This window comes from Hippopotamus amphibius, chromosome 9 (assembly GCF_030028045.1).
Source record: "Hippopotamus amphibius kiboko isolate mHipAmp2 chromosome 9, mHipAmp2.hap2, whole genome shotgun sequence".
Taxonomy (NCBI): domain Eukaryota; kingdom Metazoa; phylum Chordata; class Mammalia; order Artiodactyla; family Hippopotamidae; genus Hippopotamus; species Hippopotamus amphibius.
In genome coordinates, this window is record NC_080194.1 from 137,373,554 (window position 1) to 137,386,392 (window position 12,839).

The following is a 12,839-nucleotide window of genomic DNA, read 5'->3' on the forward strand; positions in this document are numbered from 1 at the left end:
ATGGCGGTAACACTGAAGCAGATTGTGAAAAAACTTTCTTTCTTTCTATTTTGCTATTAATTCTTCTGATTAGGTTAAAGAAGAGTCTCAATATGGTGGTAGTGGGCCCTTTTTTGTTTTTTAACAAAAAGAGAGTAGATGTCAGTTTCCGACAAATATGTGAGGTAAGAATTATTGATAGCCTTTGATCAATGGTGTCTATTTATGACAGGTGATACTGGTTTTCATTTATGGTAGTGATCTAAAGTTTTCTTTGAAAAGAATCTCCATGTAAGAAAATGAAACCCTCATACACTGTTGGTGGGAATGTAAATTTGTGCAACCACTATTGAAAACAGTACAGAGGTTTCTCAAAAAACTAAAAATATAACCACTATATGACCCAGCAATTCCACTCCTGGGTATATATCCAAAAAACCCCAAAACACTAATCAAAAAAGATACATGCACCCCAATGTTCATGGCAGCATTATTTACAATTGCCAAGATATGGAAGTGTCCTCCATAGATGAATGGATAAAGAAGATGTGATAGATATATATATATATATTCATTCACTGAGGTTTTCCAGTTTATGTGTGTATATATATATATATATATATATATATATATATATATATATATACACAATGGAATACTAGCCATAAAAAAGAATGAAAATTTGCCATTTGCAACAACATGGATAGACTTGCAGGGTATTATGCTAAGTGAAATATGTCAGACAGAGAAAGACAAATACTTGTGATATCACTTGCATGTGGAATCTAAACTATAAAACAAATTAATGAATATAACCAAAAAAAGCAGACTTACAGATATAGAGAACAAACTAGTGGTTGCCAGTGGGCAGAGGGAAAAGGGGAGGAGTAATATAAGAATAGGGGAATAAGAGGTACAAACGATTATGTACAAAATAAGCTGCAAGAATACAGCACAGGGAATATAGCCGATACTTTCTAATAACTATAAAAGGAATATAACCTTTAAAAATTGTGCATCACTATATTGTACACCTATAACTTATATAATATTGTATGTCAACTATACTTCACTTAAAAAAAAGAATCTCCATCTTGGCTGAACACTAGCATCATCTGAGGAACTTTAAAAAATACTGCTATCTGGATCTCATCTTGGGATTGGGATTTTTAAAAGCTTCCCAAGGGTGTAAAACCACTGTTTGAAAGTGCAGCAGTGCAGTGCTTCCCAAACTTTAATATGTGTATGAATCACCAGGGGATCTTATTAAAAAATTCAGATTCTGGTTCAGCAGGCTGGGTGGGGTCTATGATTCTACATTTCTTAGAAACTCTCAGGGGATGCCCATGCAATGCTCCTGTTAGGTGGAGGAGCGAAGCCATAGTGATTTTTGTTTCTGTAAGAAATCCTATTTTAAATAGTTTCATAAAGTAAATAACGCTGTCCCAGTTCCCTTTCTTTTTTTATGGGGGAGGGGGCAAAATCTGAATCTTCGTACATAAAATCTTCTTGACAGATACTACCTTTCTTGCTCGAGTCAAATTCGTGGCCAAATGGCTTCAGCACCTTGGACAGAAGCAAAGGCAATTTTATTTATTTATTTATTTATTTATTTATTTATTTATTTATTTATTTATTTATTTAGAAGGACCAGTGACTAAACTAGAAAAGGACTAAGATTTAAAATCTGCATACAAAAGAAAACAGTGACATTGAAAATATTATTGCAGGTTGTGCAGGAACGTTTTAAAATGTATAACATTTTTTATAATTTACCTGCTAGTAGAGTCTATATCATTTCATCTACAATCTTGGGGGCTGATACACTACTCTGCCAGATTTCATTAGACGCATGAATTGGGTCATGAAATAGAAGTATATGATACTACGACCTGATGAGTTTGGAATCCTCATTACTGGAACTAGAGGATGACTTTAGCCAAATATCAACCTTGGATGGTGAAAAGGCTACTGGAAGCAAGCTGCTAACTCATATGCGTGTTGGGATGTCAAGGAAAGCATGTCAAAGTGGCCTGATGAAGTGGCTCATGGAACTGGACAGAACTGGGCTTAAATAATGATTCACAGGTTACACACTGTGACCTTGAACAAGCTTAATTCCCATGAGACTTAGTTTTTCTCATCTGAAAAATGGAGATAACAGCATTTTAAGAGTTCTGATGATTAAATGAAGTAGGAAGATCAGATCAATTTCTTACTTAAAGTTCTCCATTGGCTTTCCACCAGATTCCTTACCAGGGCCCACAACGCTCTACATGATTTTGCTCCTGCCCGCCCCTCCTTGTCTTGTCCAATACCATTCTCTGCTAGGTCACCATGCTTCAGCAATACTAGTCTTCTGTTTGTTCCTTGAGCACTCAAAATTATTCCCATTTTAAGACCTCTGTCTTTTCCCCCTTTGCCTGGAATGCTCCTTACATGGCTGTTTCCTTTTAATTTGGATTCCAGTTCTGTTACCTTCGCAAAAAGACCTTCCCTGACTAACTTGTCTGCTCTTCTTTCTGCCTGACCCTAGTCACTTACTTGATTTCTTAGAACTTATCACTACCTGAAATTATTTTATTGGCTTCCTTATGTATTGTCTCTCCTACTAGGGCAGTGGCCCAATCTGTCTTGTTCACTGAATCTGTCTGGAATCACTATGCCTAGAATAGATCTTGGCGCATAGTGTATTTCAATACATATTAGTCACATAAATCAATGACCATGGGAGTGCCTAGGACACATGGTTATTAAATGAGTTCCCACTCTCTTGACACTCTTCATTTCTATTCCTAGACATATTCAAGTTGACAGTCTAGTCACTGGAGGTGTTGAAGATTAATAAAAGAAATTTCTAATGATGGAGGTTAGAAAGCAAGCTTGTAAAGGTCTATAACATATGTTTCCAGGACTGTGCTAGGAAATCATTGGAAATGGGACCTACCAACATCTAGGTTGTGTAATCGTGGGCAAAGGAATCTCTTGGGCCTTAGCTTTCTTTTTGGTATTTGAGTGAAATAACCTCTAAGATAATTTGAAATTGTCTCTAAGATCCTCTCCAGCATCCAATGATAGTAAAGTAAGAATCTAACCTCTACTGGTTACTCTGTAATCTCTTCCTTTCTCACTTCACCCTTGATTTTTCACTGCTTTGTGCCTTGGGATCTGGCCACTGTGGACTACCTCACCTGCACTCTCTTCTTGGCTGACTTCTCTTAGAGGTTGACCAGTGGAGGCATCAGCATGATATCAGAGGGAAGGAAGAAAGAGGCTGGGTTATCCCCTCCTTCCTTTCTGGCATCCTGTCTCTGGCAGTGGTGTGGTGCCTGCTTGCTGGAAGGCCCCTTCTCCAAAGCACAGCCTGCTTTGAGCTGCAGAAACAACTATTTCCTCCTGTTGCCCCATCAGGCCTAGGGAGGTAAGGCTTCCTATTGTTTCCAGTTCCTGGGTGTTGCAATAGCTCTTTTTAGTTCTCTTAATCTTGCTCAGACCATTATTTAGTACTCGCTCGGCTAAACTCCTTTTATTGAAATCATCTGAGTGAGATTTGCTTCTGTCAAGACCCTGACTAATATACAATCCATTTGGAAATATATCCAGAGAAGCAGATTCTAAGGACTCCCACAGAAAACCATTTGTGGGGCTAATAGACATCACTGTGAAGATTTCTTCTTCGGTTTCATCTGGATCCCTCATATGGCAGTTTAGGTCCCTCTTGTTCTATCTCCAGTGGAGAGAAATACCATATTCCTGCCATTCACTAGGTAACAAAGCTCCAGAGACATGGTAACTCTTCATGCAGAGTTGGTGAGATGGCATCTCTCTTCCCTGTAGCCCTGTTTTGCTCCTTTTTCATCAGAAAAGTTTTCTTTTCCTTTTTCTGGCATGACAGTGACACATTCTCTCAGTAAGCCCAGGAAATTCACACTGTCTATTTATCCCATAGACATGAACTTCTTATCCCCCTTGCTGTGTCTGGCAAGTACTCAGATTAATTGCACACCCTCACAGAGGCTGAACCATCACATTTAGCCAAGTGCACTAATAAAAGGATTATTATTTAACAGGTCAACCTCCATCAGCTCACTTCTATCCTGCCTCCCCGAGTTGGTGAACAAAGTTAATGAGAACAATGTAGCCATGCTTACCAGCATCTGTGTGCAAACTTCTTATCAAAATCTTTGCTTTTTTGTACTTCCTTCTCAACTTGTAAGTTACTTTCATTTTCCAAGCGGATGCAAAGATAGATTATGACAACAGTGTGTGGGTGGCTGTCAAAATTGATGGTTTGTGTGGAAAATGCACAGCTAGTTTGAGAGCTGTGGTTAGGATTCCAGATAGAGTCAATTAAAAAAAAATTCTACTTCATGGAGAAAGGTCAAATCAAGTGTTTTAATTATGATGCTGTTATATCTCATGCTTGGGTGACTTGGGTCCAAAGAGTTGAAAAACTATGCAGTATACCCAACCCTAAAAAGGGCACAAAAATAACGTGAACTTTTGGAGGGATGAGTTAGATTCTTGCAGAGACACAATGAAGTAGAGTGGAAATGATGAAGGGTTAGGTGACTTGGGTTCTACCCTGGACAAGATCGTTAATGTATTTGGGCCTAGCATCCTCACCTGTAAGAGGGTGTACAATTGGAGGCTCTTATTAGCTCTACTATTAATAATCACCCCCCATGAGGTAGGTACTAAATTACTATTAGCCCTATTTTATGGAGAGGAAATTGAGACTCAGAAAGATGGAAAACATTGCCAAGGCCACATGGCTAGAAAGTGGCAGAGCCTGTAAAGTTATAGCCGATGAGAACTCATTCCAAACCGTGGTTTCCTGACCATGAGAGTGTCTACTCACCTTGTACGCACCTGGGAAAAGTTGACTTTTATACCACTTTCTACATGAGGAAAATCTTTCGGAGATCTTCAAGGACTTGGCTCAAGGCTACATGTTTAGTACATGGTGAGCTAGGACATGGACTTGGGATTGTCTGACTTCAAAGCCTAAGCTCTTAGCCATAAATTATGCTCGATTTCCACTTATAATTACAGCCACCACTGTCTCGAAGACGCATAGAGGATGTAGTCAGAAGAGAATTCAGAGTTATACACAGTAGGCTACCTAATTTAGGGTTATAGGAGGCAGAGTTCAGTGGTCTTAAATTCTGAAATATACTTGGCTAACCTGGGGGAGCTGGGACTCCGTCTCACTCTAGCACCAGCAGAAAGCATAAGGAAGATGCTTATTTAACAATTTTAATCAGAGTTCTGCTATCGCTTGAGCATATATGCATCTACCAACACCAAGTGTGCACCATATTAGAATTTATTATCATACAAACAAGTCCAAATGCAATATAATGTCTAATTCAGAAAATATGAACACTTACTATTTTTCTGTGGTAACATTTTATTCCATTCTTTGAACTGGAATAGCCAACTTTAGAGTCTCTTATTCACTTCAGATAGGCACCCCCAGGTTGGACCGGTAGGCACCACCTGTACAAAGTAACTTCTTCCAATTGCAGAGTGTTTGCAAAACGAAACTTCATGCCTTCTCGTGGTGTGTCTTTTATGGTTTGTCTGTCATTCTCCTTATTTCCTTCCTATTAGTTCAATCCCTGAGTTGTTCAATAAAAAAAACCCAAACCAAACCACAGTGTGTATGTGTGTAGCATCACTGCATGTCTAACCAAGGAACAAATCCTACAAGAGGGATGCTAGTTAACAGTCTTTCAAAGAGGCAAACCAAAACCTGATATAAGGCAACTGCTTTACATGACAGGCTTCAAAATTCAAGGCTTTATTTCCAAAAACTGGCCTGAAAGAAGAGGCTTAAAAGTTTGTTTTCTTTAAAAAAAACTTTTATTTTTTGTCCACAGTTATTACTATAAATAAGAATAAATTAAAAGTCCTTAGAGTATCTGAAATAAATTTTAGGAGATATATATCAACCTAAGCCAACAGGCATTTGTACGCATTTTAACCAGAAGACAACACCTTACGGAACTGCCTTCAAAAATCAGACCTCTTTTAAACATTTTTGTATCAAAATATAAAATGCAGTCAGAAGGAAGAGCGATCACAATACTACTTGGTACAGCCTCTATTGTTAAGAGAAGTAATAAATGAGTGCATGAGGAAAACATTCCAAATGCACACCCAGTTTTTACTTTTTAAACACCAATAATTAATTTTTACTTACAACTAAAAACGTGGAGCAGAGACCACTGAGACCCACATACATGTTTCTCATCTTACATACATTCTCAAAAAGGAATTGCTTAACCGTCATTGATATTGCACTGTGACTCATTCATGGATAGCTCAAACTAGTATTTTTCAGAGCTATGTGTTTAAAAATAAATAATTAAATAAATATTTATATATATTAGGTATAGGTGTAGGCAGCCTTTGGTCAATGCTCATTCATGAGGGGGTGTGGTGGAGTCCCACCATACGCACATCTAATGAATGGTCCCCAACTACACATGCCTGGCAAAAGAAGAAACAGAGAGAAAAGCAACTGAAGGGGACATCTGTGGGGAAATCTGCCCACCCTTCCACGTGATGCACACATGCCCTGGGGAGAGTGTGACCTGGGAAATACGAATCTGCTTGTCCCTCAGTCAGACAACTTCCATGCACCTCTTCTAGAGGGAGCATCCCTGGGAGCATCTTGCTGCACTGGTGTGATCCTAATGTTCTTGGATACATTAGAGTCATACAACATGGTCCCTACATGCAAGCCAACTCTGTCTTGTCTTCAACAAAAGAAACAGCAAACTGTTCCAATGCTGGAGGCAAAATCAGCTGAGTTAAGCTTTTTAAGGGATAGATATATGGTCTTCCACATGCCTCATCCCTGAGAACTTTGCAGAGGTAACTTTGGCTCTGCCAGATTTTTTCCGTTTGCACTGCCTTTGGAACTAATCTTTGGGTAAGATGAAACTCTACTACAATTATTTAAGAGGAGGAGGAATCAGGGTCATAAGGATGAACGTGACCTACTGTTGCACTGAATTAGTGTTGAGGACATCGGCCGAAGTTTGGGGTTGTATGGCCTTGAAGCCTTTTCTACCCTGCTCATTTATTGCAAGCTCCCTTTAAAAGGGTAGACCTGTCTTCCAATTTAGGGACAAAAGTGCAGTAAAGATTCAGCCTGAGAAACCAAGTGCTCCAGGTCTGCTTTTTGCTGGGTCACCAAAAATATCCTACAATTCCAAAATCATTTTGGAAGACTTCTTCTAGAACAGGGATAACTTCAAATATCTGGGAGAGACGTTTAAAAAAAAAAGACTGAGAAAAACTCCAGTGTGGATTTTTTCTTCCAAGACACGTCATGGGGTACATAGGAACCTAAAGCAATCAAGTCTGTGTGTGTGCACACATGAGTGGTAATTCCCAGGGAAGCCTCTACTCATTACACCCTAGAACTGTTCTGGCCTTGGACAGGCAAGAACAGACTAAATAAATCCGTATTTTATTACTTTGCAAAGGATCTGGGTTAAATAGCATCACCAAAAGCTGGCATCACCCTTTTAAGCCATGTACATCAAAGGGCAGACATGCAGACAACATGGGCCCCTTTCCGTCACCATTTGCGGCCACATGGCAATGACAGCCAGACTGTGGGGCAGAGCTGAGAATGCCTCCTTTCACACCTGGAGAGCTATGGTTCCCTCAAAAATTAAATCCAGTTCAGAAGTCACTTTAAATAAAACAGTTCAGTGAGGGCTTCAGCGAGCAAGGAAGCAGGGTTGGCAACTCGACCCATGAAGGCTTCTCCAGGAAGCTTCAGTGGCATCGCAGCAGGAAGCTGTTTGAGTACAGAGATCATACACAGCCTACTCAAGGATGGATTGAAACAATGGCAAGAGTGGGCTTATTTTTTTGTTTTTCTGGGCTCAAGAATTCCTCCTACCCACCCCCACACCAGGCAGGGTCTTCATTTTGGAGGAGCTAGATAAAACCTATACACAATGGCAAATAGAAAGGCTGCATCTTAGACCCTGGGTCTGAAGGTCAAGGTTATGTTGGTTTGGAGCCTTTTCACAGAAACTCTGGTCAGAGTTTGAGCAGGATTCAATCCTCCCCTGTCCCCACAATGTCATTCTGCAGATAGGGGTGCCAGGGCCACTTCAAGACCAAAACCCTCACTAGGACAAAGGGCACCTTGGAAAATTCCCGAACTGGTCAGCATGTTAGCTGCTGGTAACGGCACAGGGAAATGACGGATGACCTCAGCTCATGGAAGAAGAGCGTGGGCTCAGCTACATGCTACTGTGGCTTGATGTGTCACATAAATGAGTAGCTCCCAGTAACTGTGGATGGTGCCACAGACTATTTCTCTACTGTGTGTCCTTACAGGCCATGGGATAATGACACAACCTCCAATGACGTCTTCAAACTGGTAGGAACTTTTGCCGTCAACCTGATTTGGTGGAAATAAATGCATAAATGAAAACGAGATCCATGCTTTTCTTTCTTCTCCTCCATCTTCTCTCATCCACCAGTCTGAGAGTTGCTCAGTCTGTGGAGACTGGAAATCAGGTGAGCACTCTTAAGGAGAGCTGTTTGGCCACTGGATGGGCCACGTTCCCATCTGGAAATGGATCACGCAGAGGCACTCAGTGCCAAACCTATGGGGTCATGGGGATACTTTTATAGGTTTTCCATTTTTGTCATACTGGTACACCAGCATCTTGATACAGTGTGAGTTGGCCGGTGAGATCCAGGGGCTACTAGTTATGGAAAAGTTATGGTTGGTGTAGAATTGTATCGGTTGCTTCTGGCACTTGAAGAAGGCCTTGAGAGTAGCAGCTGCCATGGTGCGGAACCGCTTGCTGATGAAGCAATAGAGGAAGAAGTTGATGGCCGTGTTCAGGAGCGCCAGCATGTTGGCAATGTCGGACATAATGTGCACCAGCCAGCGGTTCTGGATGGGTGCCCCGTAGAGGTGGTAGAGGATCAAGATGATGCGTGGGGCCCAGAGTGTGGCAAAGATGGAGGTGATGGTAAACAAGATGGCAGTGGTTTTCCCTGTGGAATAGCCACGGAGGCGAAAATTGCTCTTGCGCCTGAGCTTGTACACAATTATTGAGTTCAAGATGAAGAAGATGGAACAGGGTACCAAGTACACAGTGAAGCAGTGAATCCAGATGAGGACATGGTGCATGGAGGTGCTGATGTAGTCTTCAGTCCAGATGTTGGGCCACCAGTAATAAGGGATGCTGGTCAGGAAGCAGGTGATGTAAACACTTACAATGACTTTCCGGGTGCGGGCTGGGTAGGACACTGTGTGGTACTTGAGTGGGTGGCAGACGGCGATGTACCGGTCAATGGTTAATGGAACAGTAATCCAGATGGAGGTGTGGATGGATGAGAATTCCAGCACTTCTATGATCTTGTTGGGAACCTGAGGCATCTGCATGTTCAAGATGAAATCTTCCAACAGGAAGTCTACGAACACGATGAAAAAGAGGACCAAGATGTCAGCAGCAGCAAGTGCCAAGAGATAGTTGTAGGAGGACTTCTGTCTCCTAGCCACCAGCTGAGAGAGGATGATCACAGTTAGGATATTTGCTGTGGAGAGAAGAGAATTTGGTTTGCATCTGAAGCAAGGTGACTTTATAAGGCATAGTATGTTGGACACTCCCACAGAAATCGAAGGGACCAAAGCCATGCTCTTGAGGAACAATCTCTGCACTGTGATTGCACCTCACACAAACCTCTGGATACCATTTTGACAAAGTTTCATGTTCACATTTTATTTTATTTGTCCCTCACGCATTCATGACAGTGGTGCTGCCATTGTCCTCACTTTGGAACTGAACCTGGGGCTCAGAGAACTTAAGGAACTAGCTTAGAGCCACAGAGTTAGGAATTCATGGCAACAGGGACCAAATCCAGATCCCCTAATCCCCAATCCCATGCTCTTTCTTTTGTTTGACTGCATGGAGAATATGAGCTGGGATGCCATTTCCTTTTTCCTGTGCTCAAGTAGGAGACTGGACTATAGAACCTCTTAAGAACCTTTAGAACTTGGATTTTAAGATCTTTCCTTAATATATAATTGGAATATAATTGCTTTACACTGTTGTGCCAGTGTCTGCTGTACAACAAAGTGAATCAGCTGTGTTTATACATATATCCCCATATCCCCTCCCTCCCGTGACTCCCTCCCACCCTCCCTATCCCAGCCCTCTAAGTCATCGCCCATCATCAAGTTGATCTCCCTGTGTTATGCAGCAGCTTCCCACTAGCTATCTATTTTACATTTGGTAGTGCATATATGCCAATGCTACCCTCTCACTTCGTCCCAGCTTCCCCTTCGCCACCCCCCAACCCCCACAGTGTCCTCAAGTCTGTTCTCTACATCTGCATCTTTATTCTTGCCCTGTTAGACTTTTCCTTTTTAACTGGGTTTAGAATTGAAGGAATGGAGAAGATCATGACCTTTAGATTAATTTAAAAATAAACTACATTTATTTTTAGAGTAGGTAATCCACACACATGGTACATAATTAAAGTTAATAGCAGAGAAAAGTAAAATTTCCTTTCACTCTTATTCTCCAACCACCCAAGTACCCCTCCCTCAAGGCAATCATAGTTAATAAATAATCTGTGCTTATACACATCTGTGAAATATGTGTGTATATAGTTTTTGCAAAAATAGTAGCAGTATATTATTTCTCTGGGGGTCAGAATTGTTTTGAAATGCAATCACATAATTTCTGATCAGTTTAAAAAAAATGTCTCTCTGAATAAGATACATCTGGAAAGTCATTAGGGACTCAGTCTAAAATGATATCCCGATGGATAATATCTGCAAGTCATTCTACACATTTATTATAATTAACTCACAACCAACCCTGAAATTTGAACATTATTAATCCTGGTTTGCAAACAAGGGTCTCAGAGAACTTATGTCCCTTGTCTGAATTGCAGTTGGCAGAGCTGGAATCTAGGGCTCTCTTTCTCGCATGCACCTTTAAAATTATTTCACAATAGTTCACATGTGAAAATGTCTTTGATATACACACCCTGGTGTATTCATCACTCAGATTAAACAACTTTTAACATTTTGCCACATATGCTTTCGTTGTTTTTTTAAAAAAGAAATAACACCGTAGACGCAGTTGAAGTCTTCTTTGAAATTGTTCCATCTCATCATTTCCCTTCCCCCTTTCCCTCCCTAGAGGCAGCCACAGTGCTGTGGTCTTCAGGGCCACATTTGTATACTCTTAACTTTCTTTTATGCAGAACCTGCCACTCTACATGCTGCTTTTGTCACTCAACAAGATGCTTTTGAGACCTATGTTTATTTATATGTGTAGATCTATTTCACTCATCCTAATAACTATATGAGCAATTCCATTAATAAACTGACTGCAATTCATGTATTCATATATACATAGACATATTTATACATATACACACGTCTATGTATGTATATAGGCACATATTATGCAGATGTATACATCTAGCTGTCTATATGTGTGTGTATATATATACACACACACATTATGTAGACATCTATGTGTGTGTATATACACATACACACACATTCACATTTAAATTGGTTTCAGGATCTTGCTATTACAAACTACTGTAGTTAATACCTTGATACGGCTCTCCATGAGAAGTAGCTACGTGTGAGAGTTTCTCCCATGTAGTGTATACATATGTAAAGGTGTGCTTATTACGTTTCAGAATATGTGCATCTTCATCTTTACCAGACATTGCTGAATTGCTCTGTGAAGTGGTTTTACTAATCTGCACTCCCAACAGTAGAGTGTGAGGGTCCCAGCTGCTCCATAACTTCTCAGGACTTGGCAGGTCAGGTTTTTTGTTTGTTTAAGTCTATGCTGTCCTTGTTCTTCTTCAAAGCACTTTGAAATAACATTTTGAAGTGGTGGAGAGTTAAGGTACTGATTATATTAATTATCCAGTAATCAAACCCAGGACCAATACCCATGCTCTAAACCACTCGGCAATATCAATACTTCTAAGCTGGGCTGGAGGTACCACGCAGGTATGTTACACTCTTCACAATAAAGAAAAATTATGAGTACATTTTAAGTCAATACCTAAGAAAAGAGGTCTATTAAAGCAAAATCCTTTATATTATTAATCCTGAAATTTCAAAAGTTTACTTATACATTCAACACTGTTTTTCTATACTTACTAGGAGCTCTGGGAGGAGGTATTGAACAAAATAGACGTGATCCATCTTAACTTCATGGAGCTTAGAGCTTACTATGCAAGAAAAACATCAACTGAACAACCACAGAAGAAAATGTGTAACTGGAAGCTCAAGTGCTGTTAATGATCAGAAAAATCTTTGCTAAGGAAGTGATGTCCAAGCTGAAGTTTGGAGACCCAGTAGGAGGTAAACCAGCAAAAAATGTGGGAGGAGAAACTGTTTCAAGCAAAGGAAACAGCATGTGCAAAGACCCTGTGGTGGGGGAGGCATGAAGAGCTGCGTTTATTAAGGCAAGGGATACTCATATTGATTTCTGTTTACCTCGTATGCATTTTTGCATTTCACAGCTCTCTTTTATTAAACAGCCTGTTGAAAAGTGTTCCAAAATGTCTTATTCATTTAGAAATCCTTTCAAAAAATATCTAGCATCTTCCTTCTGGGTACATGGGCCCAAGATGGATACACATCAGTACTGTAGATATTCAGAATCTTCACTCAGAGACTGTAGAAACAGCATGCAAGGGGCTGAGTATTAAAGAGACAAACAAGAACACACATAGTGATACAAGAGCTGCAGGCGCATGGATACAGAATGAAGGGCAAAGGCTTTGCAGGAGGTTATGGGTCAAAAGTCTGGCTACTCTGACCT

At 40.4% G+C, this 12,839-nt stretch overlaps 1 protein-coding gene across 1 annotated transcript in view; it reads right to left on the bottom strand.

The window, feature by feature from the left end:
• Positions 1–8,632: 8,632 nt before the first annotated feature.
• GPR139 (G protein-coupled receptor 139) overlaps positions 8,633–12,839 on the bottom strand; it is a 38,270-nt gene continuing 34,063 nt past the window's right edge. The window contains exon 2 of the mRNA XM_057695744.1: positions 8,633–9,567. Within this exon, the coding sequence (XP_057551727.1) occupies positions 8,633–9,567 (935 nt within the window). The remainder of the gene's footprint in view (positions 9,568–12,839) is intronic.